Raw genomic sequence first — 16,835 nt, 5'->3', positions numbered from 1 at the left:
TTACACAGCCTCATCCTCCTCCCATTCCGTAAAGCACTGATATCCAAGCAAGATCCCAGCTTCAACACGCTACTAATCAGATCATAACTCTGACAAATTCAGTTGCTAATTTTTGGTGTCAAGCTCACAAGAAGACGACAGAGACACTGCATTAGTGTCCTGGAATATTGTACTCATTCTAACGTACCAATCTCATATTTTTCTAGAGTCCTATAAAGGAACATTTGAAGCATGAAATAAGAGACAGAATATACAGTACAGTTAAAGGACTTCTCAGAATTTAACCACACTTTTTGAGTGATTATTTGAGTGATTATGTTTACTCCTAATAAAAAGTATTTTAAAGACTACATCTGTTTTAAGGATTAGGCTGATTTGATCTTAATTTTTAAAAGCAATATATTGAAGTAGTTTATCTGAGTTTTTTAAGCATGTTAAACATGTTCAACTGTATCAGCTGAGATTTAGCTTTTCCATGAATACCCTCTTTACCTTGAGAACATGAAGCCCAGCTTTTTCAAACTGTTTCTGTCTGTCTTTAAACTCCTGAAGGTGTGACTCCACCAGTGAAATCTCAACACGTTTAGTAGTATTTGTCTTGTGAAGGTGTCCTTCTGAAAGCTGACCTGCTTCTGGTTGGCCTGGATACAAATAAGGGAGTAAAATTTTCATATATCATAATAACTGAAGCAAAGGCAAGGAGGAGGGATCCAATACTGTAGTTTGGTAGTTTAGTTAAGAAGAAAGAATGTTAAATATTCTCCAAAGTGATGCCAGAGGCTAATATTCAGAGGGACTGATTATTAATTTTTTCTACATTTATTAAAGAAAACCAGACAGAGAGGGAACCAAAGAAAAGCAATTTATCTTCTCCATTACATCTCTTCACAGCCCAACTTTCATATAACGGTATCTATATTGAACGACTATACAAACACAAGGAAAAGTTGATCACTCAGTAGCTTTTGTAATGCCACTAGTTCTATCAACTCTTAATGAAAGTCAAGGACTCTGCAGAACAAGTCCATTGGTGGGTCCTGCAACAGTGGTCCAGCTGTAGTTAGCAAAAGAGCTCAGCAAAGGTATATGTTAATTAAGTGCAAATTTTCTAAGTCTCCAGTGGCCAGGCTTTAATTTTAAGCTGTACTGGAGCTGGCTGTACAAAAACAGCCAACCCCTGTATAAACTGTGCTCTGCTGGGAATATTGCCAAGTGAGTAACCAAAGCTAACAAATGGTCTTTCAGGGGCTCATATGATAAAAGGACAGTAATATTGGTAATTAAAGCAATGCTCAGTATGTGTGTGAACTGAATGCAATTCTGTCCACTCTTAGCAATACATAGATATATATTGCTTCATACTTGACCTTATTTAGGCACTTGTTCATTTAATTAGTCACTTATTTACTTTACATACCCATTAAGTACAGCAGTTCCTCTTGTTTGTCTGTAATCTTCTCTTGCACACGAAGCAGTAGTTTTTCAGCTGTGAGCACTGCATCAGTCACAGCATCAGGAGGGCCCTGAAATTCCAGTCTTGCTTTTCCATCTCTCACTTCTTCCCATATACATACACTAGAATGCTGCTCTCGAGATAGTTCTGCAAACTCATTTTTACCGAGGCTAAAAATGTAGTTGTTTTCAATAATAGCATTGTGACTTTCCTGAATTTGTACCACGCTTTTGATCCATGATTCTGCTGCTTCCAATGCCGTACGTGAGTTCCCTTTAAGTTCAATAGCTGGTTCATTATTTGCAGTCTCTTTTACGCTTTGACTGCCTGACTCTGTACCTAGAAGAAAGTTTTTTTTTGGTTGGTTGTTTTTTTTTTTAATACAAGTGCATTGGAAGAGTGAAGGGCTTTGAAGTGCTGTCACAAATTCCTACATGTAATCCAAGATGTACAGTGCAAGGCAACATGCTACTCTTCTGGTATGCTCAGAAAAAAGAAATTAGATACCAGAAGGTAAGGTTTCCAGGACCACCCCCCCCCCACCCCCCTGCAGTTCATTTGCCTTCTACTAAATAACTTTCAACAAGTTAGGGACTGACGATTTTTATGTTTGAAAAAAATCTTACAAGGGACTGCCCGGTTCCATTCCTATTAATGTAAAAATGCAAAGCACTCACACATTTTTCCCTCCCCCTTTCCCGAAGACACAAATAATAAGTTTTTTTTAAAGGGATGTGATTTCAGATTCTCAAATCTGGAGTGCTCATTTACTTGAAATGCCCCTTCTGTTCATTACTTACTCAAATGATCACTTCTGTTGTAATACTGCTTTTTTTCCAGTTTGTGTGCTGCTGAATAAAATTTTCTCTGGAAAACCTTGAAAGAGAAAAGTTTAGGAGCAGTTTGCAATCTCTGTTGTCAAATAAGCAATTTGTCTCTTCAAAACTCTGTTAGATAAGCAGTTTACAGCTGTAGTTACCACCCCCCCACCCAAATTCTGAAATCGTCAACAGCTGACATTTGTCAACTTTTCCCGAAATTTTATTCCTGACAATATCAAGTGCATTTGTGTTCTACATCTCCTAAGGTAAGATACCTTACACGCTGAATGGCACCTTTACCACGTCTTTGTGGTTGTGGCATATCCGGAACTCATAGAGCCACAGCAGATAAAGGTATTCATTGCTTGCAGTTTAATGCTGATGAATCCTTACTCAGTTTTAAAACCCAGACTACTCCCCTGCCTTTACCCCAAAGCTCCTCTTCATGATCACGCATGGAAAGCCTCTGAGAAGCGCTGCTCTGCTAGGCAGTGGATTTGGCATCTGGCAAATTGCCTTTCCTTCTTTTTTCAGCAAAAAGAGTTTCTGCTGTGCCCTGATTATCAAGGGATTAAGTGATGAGCACATAGGTGTTATACAGCTTCCTTCAGAGTTTCTGGGACTGTTACAGAACATGGATCTGATCTTAGGACCATAGAATGGTTTGGGTTGGAAGGGACCTTAAAGATCATCTAGTTCCAACCCCCCTCCACCTAGTTCTTGTACCCGTTGAAAGAATGGATGGTCGAAGTTAATGGGAACAAAAGCAAACTCTGTACTTTTGTAATAGATGGCTATCCAAAATAGTTGTGTATTAATCACATCAGCCAAATATTCGAAAGGTGGAAAATGGCACACTGCAGTTGAAATTATCCACTGTCTGCTTGCAACCCTTCTATCATGTTAGGTCATATAATGTGTTGATAGTATTTTGCCCTAGGAACTTCATACAAAAAAAAAAAACTGGTTAAAGAAATTTTCTGAGGAGGAGTAAGTTTATTCCCTAATGAGTTAAGAGTAGACTCTTTCTTACAAATTTGCTGACCATCATGAGAATTTCAGAGCTCCCTCCCCTTATTATCAGACCACAGGGTGAAGACTTCTGGTTTAGTGAAAACAGAGATTTGTAAAAAAAACTGTTAATGAGACTTAATAAGACAAATAGTTTCATAAAGGGACCTGCTGCTCACAAATGTTATAAGTAGTACAGAATTCAGATTATCTTAATTTGTAGTCATCTGTGGGAATATTTTTACAGACTTGGGTTTTCCTTATTGGTAGTTAACAAATTTGTTACCTCATAGGCATTCTGGTCATCTGGGCAAAAGACAAACTGCACTTCTAACTTCTTCCCAGGGTATGCGCTGGCAAAATTTAAAACTGCTTCAATCATGATCTCTGCCACTATATCAACAGGCAGCTTTAACAACCAAATCTCATTTGCTGGAAAAGAAACTGAGAGAGGTGGCCAGTCCCAAAAGTAATGCAGGCATCTTGTCACTGCAGCTTTGAATGCCTGCAGGAAAAACAAGTGTTTTAATCCTCACATCACTCAACATGAAAATCAATTATAATCCAATTTAACTGATCATCACCTCACACAGTAACACCCTGTGGCTGTATTGCGGCCATACAATGTGCAGTACAAACTCACAGGGCAGATTATACCCTTTTGTTATTATGACTTCCTCGTAAGAAAAAGAATGTCTAAGACGAGACGTAAGTTCATATTGAAGAGCTGAACCCGCTTTTTGCAGCAGTCCTCTTGAAACTGGAGTGTAAGGCTCGCCATTCACAGACACAGAATTAATGATAACTGTAGTCTGAAAGAAAAGAGTGCAAAGTTTCAGTATACTTCAGGTTTACTATTTGCAAGCTTTGCTACTATAGAGAGCACTCTTTCTAGGAACAATTCTTTTGACTGCAGCAGATCAGCTGTTTGAAAGATTCTCTTACTACTTACTACTAAGGGCAGTGCTGGAATGCATCAAAGTATGCACCTTCTAGTTGCAGTAGATGCACTCATTTTTTTCAGAAACCAACAGCATGCATAAGACCTGTTCAAGTCATCAGGGTGTATTCAACAGAATTATTACCACAACTATAGAACTGACACATAGGCGTCTTATCAAATGCAATTCTGCAGCCAATTATCAATGAGCAGGAGAGAACTATGGCTATGTCTGCTATCGCAGCCCACACAGATGCTCCCCATGTTAGGGTAGCAAGCGCTCATCACCTAACTAATGGGGTTAGTGCACACAGGGGGACTGCAAAGCTATGGTTGCCTCCAATTCCCAGTGGAAACAGCAGATTCCTGTAGTAGGTCTTCTGTATTTCAAATTAAATATGTAAAATGCAAAACACTTGTTTACAGAATGCTGATAACAGCAGTAATTGTTCTAACTTAAATTGCTGAAGATTATCTAAAGATACAAGACTTTGGAGCATATTCTGCTCATAGTCTTGAAAGCATGTGGTATCTTTCAGTGCTGTAGAATTGGTTAATAAAATTCCCCACAATGTCAACTTTGTGATCCTTTGCTCTCAGGTGAAAAAAAATGGAACTCCTGTTCAATTAAGATACTCCTTTAAAAGTTAAGACTTTTTTTAAGATACAGTATTTGCTAAAAGCAAATGCCATTCCTGTGATGTAGCTTCCAGTCCAAGAGCTCTGTTGGATTCCTATGACTAAGCTCATATATTTTGCACCAGATTTTCTAGCTAAAAAGTTAAATGAATCAATTTAAATGATGCACTGTTTAAAGGTAAGGTGCACATTGTCTCTATAAGTTATTTTCAGCTGTTTCAGTGTTTGCTGAGTAACTCCAGTAGTGGTATCTACGAGAACATAAATTATACGAAAAAAAGCAAGGCAAAAAATAAGAGTAGACTTATAGGGAATGCATGACAAAATGTGAACTCCCATGATGTTTTAAGAAGATAAACATTAACATAGGGATATATTATTATTAATCATCCAATCTGTACCTGCTTCCTATTATACCATAACAGAATGTATACAAAAAAGAAATAAAAACATTCTAAGATTTAATACCCATTTAGAAAAAAACCCAACTCCTTACCACTATAATTTATTTACCATTTGTAAATTCTTATCAGGCAGAGAAGATAACTAGTTAGTGGACCGATACAACATGTGAACTCTTGGGCTCCAAATCCTGCAAAGAGTTGGAGGCAACTCCGTGTCCAACATATTACGGGACACACTTACCTTCTGCTCTTCAAGGAGTCCTCTTACGAGGCGCAAGCGAATGCCTTCATATTTGATGAAAGCTGAAGGCTGGCTTGGTGTAACTGAAAGTGTTTCCTGAAGTGAACTGGTATCACCCAGAATCTCTTCACAGGCCTTCTTCATTTCTGCGACTGTAGGCTCATAAATGTTCACTAGGCGGATTTCCCTGAGACAGCTTGGTGGACTTGCCTCAACAAATTCCCTTATGGCCATTACAATCACTTGAGCACACAAATGGAGCGGGAAGCCAAAAATACCTGAACTGACTGCTGGGATAGCCACAGACTTTATAGTGTTTTCTGGAGCACTAACGTACTTCAGAACATTCACAATAGCTTCCTGAAGTAGGTCACAACACCTTTCCTTTTCATAAATAGTCCACCTTGGACCAACTGCATGAATTATCTTCTTACAAGGAAGCTTCCCTCCACCTGTCACAGCTATTTTGCCAGCTGTGAGTTTCCCATGCCTTTGAATATGAAGATTGCTTTCCTCTTGTATTTCTGGCCCTCCAGCATTCACAAGGGCTAAAGCAAGGCCTCCTCCATGATCTAGCCATTCATTGGCTGCATTGACCAAAGCATCAGCCTTGTGTCTTGTGAGATCATCCTTACAAACACAAATGTCAATTCCCTGCTTTAGTTTTTTCCTGTATACTTCAGCAGTGCATTTTGTACTTTTGAAGGTCAATGTACAAGCAAACTTTCTGTAAATGAGATTACTTAGACAGTCCTTTCTTTTCTCAAGAACTTCATAGGCATCTTTATTGATGGGGATCATCAAGCTGTCCTCATCCATTACCATGCTTGGCCCTAGGATACAGAATAATATAAAGTGAAATCCAACATACTACTGTCAAAACATTGCTTTTTATATAGAAGTGTGGTTTATACCTCTCAATTTTATCCTACTGTCATTACGTACCAATATTTTTTGGCATAGTCTGATCTTCTCTCTCCCCTTTTCATAGGCTTAGAAAGCCCAACTAAGCAAAGAAAGGCACTAAAAGATGACAATAACAGTATCACTGTGCCTGTAGTGACTTGAGGGTTTGGGTTTGTTTTGCTGTTTACCTGAGGAGGAAGCTTGGTTAAGATGTGTCTCCTCCTGCTACTTGTTCTTTCTTTCTCTTTCCTACTGTTTATTTTCCCCACCATTAGACTGGCACAACCATTGTTGGGGACATATTCTTAAATGAATCAATGACATAAACTGAATTAAAAAAAACCCACAAAACCACACCACAAAACTTAATTTGATTTAGAGCACTAACCTCAAAGACTGGTGCAGCAGCACAGCTGAATGGGCTGAGAATAAATGGTGAGAAGGAGCAAAAAGGAGCTGACAAGTGTGAGAGGAATGTCTTTGAAACAGATGCTGGCTGCAGTGCCACCATGATGGTGTGCTGCATTTGCCACTAAAACTCCAGCTGAGAAAGCAAATGTGAAAAGCCATGCCATAATCAGGGCTTCAAAATGCTTGTAAAGGCAGAAAACACCACTTCTCCCTCTCTGAGCTTGTTTTGCTGAGAGGGCTGAAGCCTGCCTCTGCCCTCTCCAGGGCGTTCTTAGTATTTTGTTACTGATTTCCAGCAAGGTCCAAGGGTGAGTACCCCAAGCCTTTGCAGAGTCAGTGACTCACAGCCATATCAGCAGAGGAACACTTGCCGATGTGTTCATTTAATTGTGCCACAGAGATCTCATGATAAGCTTTGTCTTTGACTCTGTGGCCCTTCTTTGGTCTGCACTTAAAGCCCACAAGCAAGTTCTTTCTTTGTACAGAACTTATGAATTCAGAAGTGCTTTTTAAACTACTTTTTTTAGGGAGCAAAAATAATGGTAAAGAGTGGGACAGTTTGTATGTTATCATTATGGCTATACAGCCCTCTCCTGGCAGATGTCAGCAGTACTATATGCAGTAGTTATGTTAATTAGTGTAAATCAATTTGTATGAGTTTAATCAAATTTTCCTCCAGGGTATGCTACCTGCTTCTAAAAAAAAGAGAGTCTAACATTTTGCACTTATAAAGTATACACACTGATTCATCAAAACACCTCTGAGCTCTTACTTTTAAAAGAGAAATGCAAGCAAATCCTGTGGAAGTAATGAATAATAATGTTGATTCATAACCGTGTCTAATTGACACATTTCGTGTTGCTTTTGGCTATTCCACACTGATGTTTTCCAGTTTGCTGGCTGCAGCTGGCAATTTTCATCTTAAATACAGGAATACACTTTGCAGATGGCTAGATGAGAGGCTTACCTAAACCGCTCTTCTCTTCCAAGGTCCCTGGACTGTAACTCTATTGTAAAAAAAACGGGAAAGAGAAAATACACACGCGTTACTACCTGACGGGCCGCGCTCCTACAGGAGCAGTTCTGTTGCAAGCGAAACAGGCGGCACCGCCTTCCCCCAAATTTGTAGGAAGTTTCCTGATATTTAAAACGCTACTCGGAGCTGAAATTGCAGCCACCGGACCACCGCGGGTGAAGTTACCCACAGCTTCCTCTAGCTCCGGCTGACCTGCGGGTGGTGAGAGGGCGGGAGGCTTTACCTCAGAGAACAGCACTTTTGTCTCTCCCCGGCGCCTAAAGCCCCTTGGCCGCGGGGTGCGCGAAGCCCCGCAGAGCCCGGCCCGTCCCGTCGCGCTGGGGCACTTCCAGCCGCAGCTCCCCGGTCCCGTGAGGGAGCTGCTGCCCAGCGGAGGGCCAGCCGCGGCCCCCCGGGCTCTCCCCTCCGCCTCCGCCCCGCTCTCTTACCTGAAAGATCCCCATTAACCGGAGCGGCGAGGCGCGGCCGTCTCCCCTTCAGCGCCGGAGGCTGGAGCAGGGACCGGGGCGGGGACCCGCGGCCCCGAGCGGGAAACGAAAGCGAAAGCGGGCACAGGCAGGCATCATGGCGGCGGCGCCGGTGCTGGTGCGGCTCTGCCCCGCGCCCGACGCCGGCGAGAAGCCGATGCTCAAGCTCCAGAGCTACTTCCAGTCAGGGAAGCGGTCGGGGGGCGGCGAGTGCGAGGTGCGGGTGGGCCCCGAGCCCGGCACCTACTGGGTGCAGTTCCAGCAGGAGCGAGGTACGGGCTCGGGGGAGAGGGGCTGGGGCGGGCGGGCGGTGCGGCTCTGCGGGCGGCGGGGCCCGCGGCTCGGCGTGCCCCCGCCGCCGGCACTGAGGGGATGAGGGGGCGGTTGAGCCCCAGGTGCCCGGGGCGGGGAGGGGGGGGGGCTGTTCGCACGCGGGTCCCGCAGCCCTGTGAGGGGGCGGCAAATGGCCGCCCAGGGCACCATCTTCCTCCCCTGCGCAGTGGTCGGGCAGGCAATGGGCAGGTGGTCTCTGCGGCCGCTTGTAGCCATCAAGTTTTCAGGTAACCTTATCGGACTTACCTGCCTGTCCCCACGTTACTGCAGATAAGAAGAGCGTGGAATCCCGCACGGATCACGTCTTGGAAATCGGTGCCAGACGCCTGAAGATAGTCATCCAGCCGGGAGAAGGGGACCTGAGCAAGAGCCAGTTCACAGAGCAGGCCTCCCCCAGCTACCCCGTCCCTTCCAGCTCTTCCCCACCTCAGCAGGAGCAGCAGGCGGCCAAAGGCCACGGAGACACGGCAAGAGAAGTCCTTACCAAAAAGGTACATCGGGAAGAGAAGTAACAAGCAGTTACTGCACAACCTGCCTCGCTTTTCGTTCCACGAGTCCTTTGCATTGCTTTGTGTTGCGCCCCAATATTTCATGCCAAGCAAATGTCAGTTACATTGTCTTAGTCAAAAAAATGGGGGCAAGGAGCGACTTTTGAGCGCTGGACCACACAGGTCATCCACATATGTTAACAGGCAGCACGTTCTCCAGCATGGCTTTGGCACATGCCACCCACTACTCCCCAAAGAGGCACCCTGGCAGGTTTCGGGGGATAGTATACACCAAGGACTGCTCCCAAAAGGTGGAAGAACTGTATGAGATTTGCATCCCTTCCTGCTACGCAAACCTCTAACACTACTTCAGCATGTTTTGCACCTTCAAACAGCCCTGACTACTTCCATCCCTTACCTCAGTGTTAAAAAAATCTGCTCTGATGGGATGTAGCACAGCAAACATTATTTCAGACACTTTGAACTAAAAGATATGCAGAAAAGAAAAGATCAGCTGTGTGTTAGGGACATGGGGAAGAGCCAGGCTATGTGTTACGTGATGTGGATGTGGCTCTACCAAGACACTGGTATCTGGCCCAGAGGGTTTACCCTGTTTTGCATAGTAGCATAGATGTAGCTTTTGAGGTATAGCATGTGCTAACGTAGTGGTTATCTGCCATCTGTAGCGCTATACTGCAAATTTCCTTATCCTTCTGCCTGTGCAAAGTAGAGATGTGAACATATTTGTTACCATTTTCCAGAATCCTCTTTTCTACCTTAACCCTGAGTTGCTAAAGCATGACTTTTGGCATTTTTTTAAGGGAAGATAGTAAGAGAAAACTAGAAAGTCTAATTAAAGAGCAATGTAATATCATTTATATGTGCTGTTAAAACATGTTGTGTCTCAGTCACCCGACAGTAAGGGGACAGACAGGTTCTTTTGGGGATCCTTGGCAGAATGATGATGACACTAAGTTGTAGTTACAATTAAAGCTTTATTTTTTTTAAACAGGATTTTATGATTATCATAGCATAGAATTAATGATCAGAACAGCACAGGATTTCTACAAGCAGAACCAGTGTAGTACAATTTTATAAGTAGCGTTTGTCGTGGTTTAACCCCAGACTGTAACTAAGCACCACGCAGCCACTCACTCAATCCCCCCCTACCCAGTGGGATGGGGGAGAGAATCGGGGAAAAAAGGTAAAACTCGTGGGTTGAGATAAGAACAGTTTAATAGAACAGAAAGGAAGAAACTAATAATGATAATAATAACAATAATAAGTTGACAATAATAATAAAAGGATTGAAATATACAAAACAAGTGATGCACAATGCAATTGCTCACCACTCACCATGTGATGCACAGTTAGTTCCTGAGTGGCAGTCCCTCCCAGCCCCACTCCCCCCAGTTTATATACTGGGCATGACGTCACATGGTATGGAATACCCCTTTGGCCAGTTTGGGGCAGCTGCCCTGGCTGTGTGCCCTCCCAACTTCTTGTGCCCCTCCAGCCTTCTTGCTGGCTGAGCATGAGAAGCTGAAAAATCCTTGACTTAGTCTAAACACTACTTAGGGACAACTGAAAACGTCAGTGTGTTATCTGCATTCTTTTCATACTGAACCTGAAACAGCACTATACCAGCTACTAGAAAGAAAATTAACTCTGTCCCAGCCAAAACCAGGACAGCATAGCACTGAATTTTATAGCACAGCTTAGTTTATGGTTTCTAATCACCTGGACCTTCTGCAGATCACGTCAAATCTTAAGACTTGGCTTGCTGTATCAATATAACAATCATAATCTAAACTTGAAAAACACATAAAAGAATGTGAGTCATTCACTCAGTCCTCAGAGGATGGTGGAGGTGTCCCCGGCCACCGAGGGATCACGGGTCTCGCTGTCCAGCAGCGGATGCAGTCCAGGTTCCCACTTAGGACTTGTAACTGCTTGATTTTGTAGACAGCACTCCGCATGCTGTTAAGCTTCCCTGTTCTGTGATGGGGTCATCACCACCTGGTTGGCAGGGTGCCTGGGACCTTCAAGGCCGTTAAGGAGGGGAGTAGTTGGCCTGGTGCCCAGGAACCTTGAGGATGATAGGGAGGGGAAGAAGAAATCTGTTTGCTTCATCTACTTGGTGCACAGGACCTTCAGGGCCTGATAATGAGGGGAAAAGGGACTAATACGTGAGCAGCTCAGTCACAGAGAATGGCCGTTTGCCTTATAAAATGGCGTTAGTTATGCTAACCATGTTACCAGAGGTCAGAAGCAGAGGGTACTAGTCACAGTCTCAAACTAAGTAGCAAAATTACTGTCTTTGTTCCTGCAATGCTGATGACATTAACAAATTTCATTTTCGCTTCTTAGAAGCAGATTGCTTTACTTACATGTGTGGAATGTCAGTATACACGACATAAAGAAACACTGTGTGCAAATGTGTCTGTAGTACTCTGGCCCTACTGAGATGTACAAATACTCAAAATATAAAAGCAGCAAGCAGAGAACCTCAGGAAAAACAAATATTGATATCTTCTTGTCTTCTTTTCAGATCTTTCTTACAGTATCTGCAACTTTGAATACCAGTATGTTCACTGAACAGCAAAGAGAAAAAATTACCATTATATGTCCAAATTTAAAAAGAGAAGGAAATCCTGATGTTGATGGCTCTGAGAAACTGACAGGAGATTTTACAGATATTGAAAAAGCTTATCGCTACTTTAAGGATATCCTTGCAGGCAATGACCCAAACCATGATTTTTCACATTCTGAAAGTAAGAATGGTTTGAAAGATGAAAGTGGTCTGAATACTGAAGAAATGCATGAGCTTACAGTTCCGTCAGCTCTCTATGAATATTTCAGTCATGCCTGCAAAGAACAAATCAAAGTACTACATGAACATTTTGGAGTGTGTATAAGAAGTAAAGATCATAACAATGGAACCACATCAGTATGCTTCACTTCTGATAAAAGTCCTCCATCAATACAAAGAGCTAATGACTTTTTTATCAGAACTTTTCAGAAAAGTGTAGAAGATCTGAAACAGGAAAAAATTCCCGTAACAAACAGTTACACATTAAATGAGACAATAACAAAATTAAATGCTAGGTATAATAATCTTCTTGCCAAAGAGGAAGGGAATCAGTTGCTACTCCGTGGTCCAGCCAGTGAGATTTTAGCTGCCAAAAAATTTCTAGCAGAGGAAGGTGAGAACAGTCAAGCTGAAAAGAATATGAAAATATCATCTGAATGGTACAAATACAGGAATGGAATTGAAGTTGATGCTTCTGTTTATAAACTGCTGGAAACAATATTAAGCAAAGAAATTGAAGACATTAAAGACAAATTTGATACAGTAATAGAAAAGAAAGACAGTTCACATGGCCAGAAGATGGTTATAATGTTTAGGCCTAGGATCAAAACTTCTGATATGTCTTCACATGCTGCTGAAAGTTTCATCAATGCATTTCAGAGTGCCTTTGCAATGCTAAGAGAAAAACTGATCAGCTTGAAGCTTTCAAAAGATCAGAATGAAAGATTAAATATGCTACTTGATGGAAAACTATTAGAAGATCTGCATGTAAAACTCACGAAGAAGGAAGACAAATTCATCTTAAGTGGTTTACCAAAATATCTTTATGCCGCTGAAAAGCACATTATGAACCTTATCACTGAAGACTCAACACAAACTAAAAATAGGACACCACTGTCCTCTGATCTCAGCTATCAAGAAGCTACAGGAGCATCTGAGAAGAAAGACAACAGCAGGCAAAAGAATGATCTTTCTTCTAAAGAACAGTCTAAGGCAAAGACAGAAGAAGACAAAGATGTGTGTCCGATTTGCATGGAGAGAATTAATAATAAAGAAATACTGAGAAAGTGTAATCATGCATTTTGCAAAAGTTGCATCGACCAGGCCATGACTTATAAGCAAACTTGTCCTGTTTGTAATACCGTCTATGGTCTCGTGAAAGGAGACCAACCAGAGGGAACAATGTCAACTAGAACAGTGTCTTCGGCTCTTCCTGGTTATCCCAAGTGTGGTACTATTGAGATTACCTATAGTATGCACAGTGGTATTCAAACCGTAAGTATATTTACAGATTCATAAAAGATATTTTTCCCACAACAAAACCAATACTGAGTATAAAATTAACTATTTTTCCATCATTTTAGTGCATGTCCAGGAGAGACATTTCTTTCTTCTGTACAAATCTGCAAGTATTTAATTCAGTATTTTTGGGTGCGATAAAGTAATATGGTAGGAATTAAACAGTCAAATAGTAGCCCTCCATTTTATATGCACGAGGACAGAGCTACCTGTCTCAAATTTGTACACTGGGAGTAACTGAACTGAAATCTATGGAGTGATATCATATAAACAAAATCTTGCGAGTATGATGAGGATTCTCTGAGACATTCTCCTAGCTGCTGACGCCAATGGACAAAAATGAATAGCAAACTGTCTTATAAGCTTTCCAGGATAGAAATCAGCTTATGCTATGTGTGTAAAGTCATGACACTAGGACTGAAAATGGGATAAATTAAAAAGTCAAGGGTGGGGTGATGTGCATTTTGGAGAGCAAAGAGGAAAAAACAAATTTAAAAATAACAATGGATGCATGAGTGATGACAAGAAAATGTGAATGAAACTTATATGAAAGAAATTGTCTAATGAGAGAAAAACCACCTCAAAATCAGTCGTCAGTCATGCTATGTCCTTCTGAATCAGACAGGGTAAAAAGTATTGCGAAAGCTGGGATGTGTAATTTTCATGCTTTCAAAGCGTTTATGATATACAATGTGGTTTTGTTTTGTTTTTCTACAAAACAGGGCAACCATCCAAACCCAGGGAAACCTTATTGTGCAACTTCTCGAAGAGCGTATTTACCTGACAATAAGGAAGGGCGAGAAATTCTGCAGCTCCTCAAAAGAGCCTTTAACCAAAAATTGATTTTTACAGTGGGGCAGTCACGTACTACTGGTGCAAAAGATGTTATCACATGGAATGATATTCACCACAAAACTTCTACAACTGGAGGACCTGCGAAGTAAGTAGTCTTCTCTTTATGTAATTGTATTGCTACTCAGATGTGTCAGGAAGGCTACCCTGAATATTTTCCACATTAGAGCTTTCAGATTTTGTCACTAACAAAGCAATTGTGGAATGCTCTATGGATCCACACTTGAATCACCTTCACCAATTTGGACATTTGGAACAAGCATGAGTTTATTCTTCTGTTGCTCCTCAGGCCACTCATTCACCAGTGAGTTGTGTAAAGCACCTACTCAGTTAATAACTGCTCTGATTAGAAACTACTTCTAGTACAGGACAGGACAGCAAGCTCTTGATAGCGGCTAAGGTTGGACTCCTGATCGTGGAGTCTTGTGTTACCTGCTGTTTTGCACCAAGAGGTCCTGGTCCATTACCCCAGTAAAGAGAGCACTCAGACTCTGTAAAATATGATTTGAAATTCTGCTTATTAGAGCTAACAGCAAGAAGGAAGAGATTGTAGTATAGATATGGTTATGTCCTTTTAGATGCTAGGAACCCCGGGTTGCACAGCATTCAGTGGGCCTCTGACCAGAGCACAGGATGCTGTGCCAAACCCGTCCATTGAAAGGGTTACCCCATTTTGGTCATTCGAGCTATTACAGGATTTTCTTAGGAGAAGACAACTCTATTCAGCATTTCTTGAGGACTTGCTGCACTTCTAGATAAAGGCAAGGACATGCAGGTGGCATAATCACCGTTACTGAGTGGGAGCTGCTTGCAGCGCCTCTCTTGGAGTGAGCTGGCTGAGTCTGTCATGCAGCCAGGGGATGAGCACAGCACAACGCAGGCCTGAAGGCCATGCCGTGCGTGCAGCACGGTGCAGCACAGCACAGCACGGCACGGCACAGGCCTCAGCCTGCCCCAGTTAACTGTTACGTGGATCACTAACTCCTCAATGTATAATGGTCTTCCGGTCAGGATCACTACGTTCCACCCCTTAATGCACATACAATTGACCGTTCTTAAAGGTATGATTAACTAGAGATTATATCAGTAAACTGTTTGGCTCCTGGAAAAAATCTTACAGAGACAAAAAGGATGCTTGGAACAGTCCTTTCAGGGGCAGGTGTCTTCCTGCAAGCTCTAAAGATTTGTATCTAGATCCTCCTTCCCAGGCTAGGATCAGAAAAGAGCAAAAAGTATGAGTTTTACTTTATCCCCGCCTCTGCCCAAATGCTCTCCCCAGTTATCGCTTGCTTCATACACACTTTTGGTGATGCGCTACTTAGAATCCGGAGGTGCCATTATATTTGTGTTTTGAATGCTTACTTGGATACGCTTTGGATCTGATTTTCAGAAAGATGCATACCCAAGCACTCTATCATTTTCAAGTGACACAGCAGGCAGCTTTGTAAATCAAGTTCTTAATGTCAGTTTGGACAACGAAATTCAGCAGCTCCTTTTCTTAAGTTTTTAGATTTACCCTGTCTGTACTGCCTCTCTGACGTGCAAAATAGGGTCTGTTTTCTCTATAAAGTAAGAAGTGCATGCAATTTGTAAAGTGTTTTAAGGGATTTTGATGAGAAGGTTCTGTAGAACTGTCGAGTGGTTCATTGCAGAAGTAACCCCAAATTCTTTTCCTCTTCTCCTAGTTTTGGTTACCCTGATCCTGATTATTTGAAGCGGGTTCGATCAGAATTGAAAGCAAGAGGAATTGAATAAAGAAATTTATCAACCACCAGCTCTTAAGTGTAATAACTGAACATGTAGCAGTTAATTTACTATTTAAGCACTAAGAAGAAAGAAGTTACTTTGTTCAACTGCTGTACTTAAGTCGCTTGTATTTTGCAGTCAGCTAAGAAAAGTAATCTTTTTTCATCAAAAAATACATGTTTTTTTTTACACATCATTTACTTCCTTGACTAATGTTTCCCGCTATGAGTAACCTTTACAGAATTTGGGTCTTGTGAGTGCAGCATCAGTACTCGTTGCACTTGTCGAGTATTAAATTGTGTATCTTTTTTTACCAGTGAATCTGATCTGCGCTTTTTCCCACAAGTCTTCAGTCTGACCACCAAAACCAATAGATCCACTACTAGCTTCCATTCGATCAAATACTTACTTTAGCTTTGTGTTATTATGTCTGTCATCATGGATAGCATCATGTAACCCATCTGCTGGAAAATTTTTATGCAGCTGTTATAGTATCATCTTTTGCTTCTTTTCCTTTTCAGGGCAGAAATGGCATTAGTGGTTTGGGTTTTAAACGTGAAATTAGCATGGATTATGTATGAGGGGGTACATGGATGCTGCTGTGTTTTTAACCCCGTGAAAGTGCTGAGTGCTCAGAGCCACATTGGAGCAAATGGAAAGTAACAGTGTCTGTGGCCATCTCTGATAGCCTTCCATCATGCTTAAGCTTAAATACAACCTTTAAGTCAGCTTTGCAACTATAAAACTATATTCTTCCCATTGCTTCCCGTATATATGTATAAAAACCATATCTATATATGGTTTAAATCGTGTTATAAAGATATTTTGTTGTTACTCTGCACTGTCTAAATAGCCTGCTAATTACCTCTGTGGTAGTGTGAAACATAGCTTTCACTTAATGCAGCCATAATTGTTAGTGAGTTAAAGAAAAATTGTTAGACTACCGAATATAACTAATAAATAAAATATAAAGATA

The 16,835-nt window shown here is 41.7% G+C and overlaps 2 protein-coding genes across 3 annotated transcripts in view; one reads left to right on the top strand and one right to left on the bottom strand.

Moving 5' to 3' along the window:
• The window catches only part of PARP9 (poly(ADP-ribose) polymerase family member 9), an 11,618-nt gene extending 3,214 nt beyond the window's left edge, over window positions 1-8,404 (bottom strand). Inside the window, exons 1-8 of one of the 2 annotated variants that reach the window (XM_030019172.2) lie at window positions 8,291-8,404; window positions 7,794-7,833; window positions 5,510-6,342; window positions 3,870-4,097; window positions 3,572-3,790; window positions 2,254-2,329; window positions 1,418-1,792; window positions 493-641 (exon numbers count right to left, since the gene is read on the bottom strand). In XM_030019172.2, the coding sequence (XP_029875032.1) occupies window positions 493-641; window positions 1,418-1,792; window positions 2,254-2,329; window positions 3,572-3,790; window positions 3,870-4,097; window positions 5,510-6,342; window positions 7,794-7,833; window positions 8,291-8,305 (1,935 nt within the window). In that variant the 5' untranslated portion in view covers window positions 8,306-8,404. Of the gene's footprint in view, window positions 1-492; window positions 642-1,417; window positions 1,793-2,253; window positions 2,330-3,571; window positions 3,791-3,869; window positions 4,098-5,509; window positions 6,343-7,568; window positions 7,744-7,793; window positions 7,834-8,290 lie in introns of those variants that run through there. The other variant, XM_041124081.1, reaches the window with a different exon arrangement.
• Window positions 8,359-16,835, top strand: DTX3L (deltex E3 ubiquitin ligase 3L). The gene is made up of 5 exons (XM_030019173.2): window positions 8,359-8,601; window positions 8,933-9,153; window positions 11,702-13,237; window positions 13,984-14,201; window positions 15,799-16,835. Exons 1-5 carry the CDS (start codon window positions 8,427-8,429, stop codon window positions 15,866-15,868), a joined length of 2,220 nt encoding a protein of 739 aa, XP_029875033.1. The 5' UTR covers window positions 8,359-8,426; the 3' UTR covers window positions 15,869-16,835.

This window comes from Aquila chrysaetos, chromosome 6 (genome assembly GCF_900496995.4).
Source record: "Aquila chrysaetos chrysaetos chromosome 6, bAquChr1.4, whole genome shotgun sequence".
In the NCBI taxonomy this organism is placed as follows: Eukaryota; Metazoa; Chordata; class Aves; order Accipitriformes; family Accipitridae; genus Aquila; species Aquila chrysaetos.
The sequence above is the reverse complement of the archived record's forward strand: the minus strand, read 5'-3'. Positions and strand labels throughout refer to the sequence as shown.

Bases quoted from the DNA above. Each gene is read 5' to 3' on its own strand.
- DTX3L (XM_030019173.2), top strand. From the start codon at position 8,427: ATGGCGGCGGCGCCGGTGCTGGTGCGGCTCTGCCCCGCGCCCGACGCC. The intron at 9,154-11,701 runs GTACATCGGGAA...TCTTCTTTTCAG, and splicing joins GAGAAGTCCTTACCAAAAAG to ATCTTTCTTACAGTATCTGC. The intron at 13,238-13,983 runs GTAAGTATATTT...TCTACAAAACAG, and splicing joins TGCACAGTGGTATTCAAACC to GGCAACCATCCAAACCCAGG.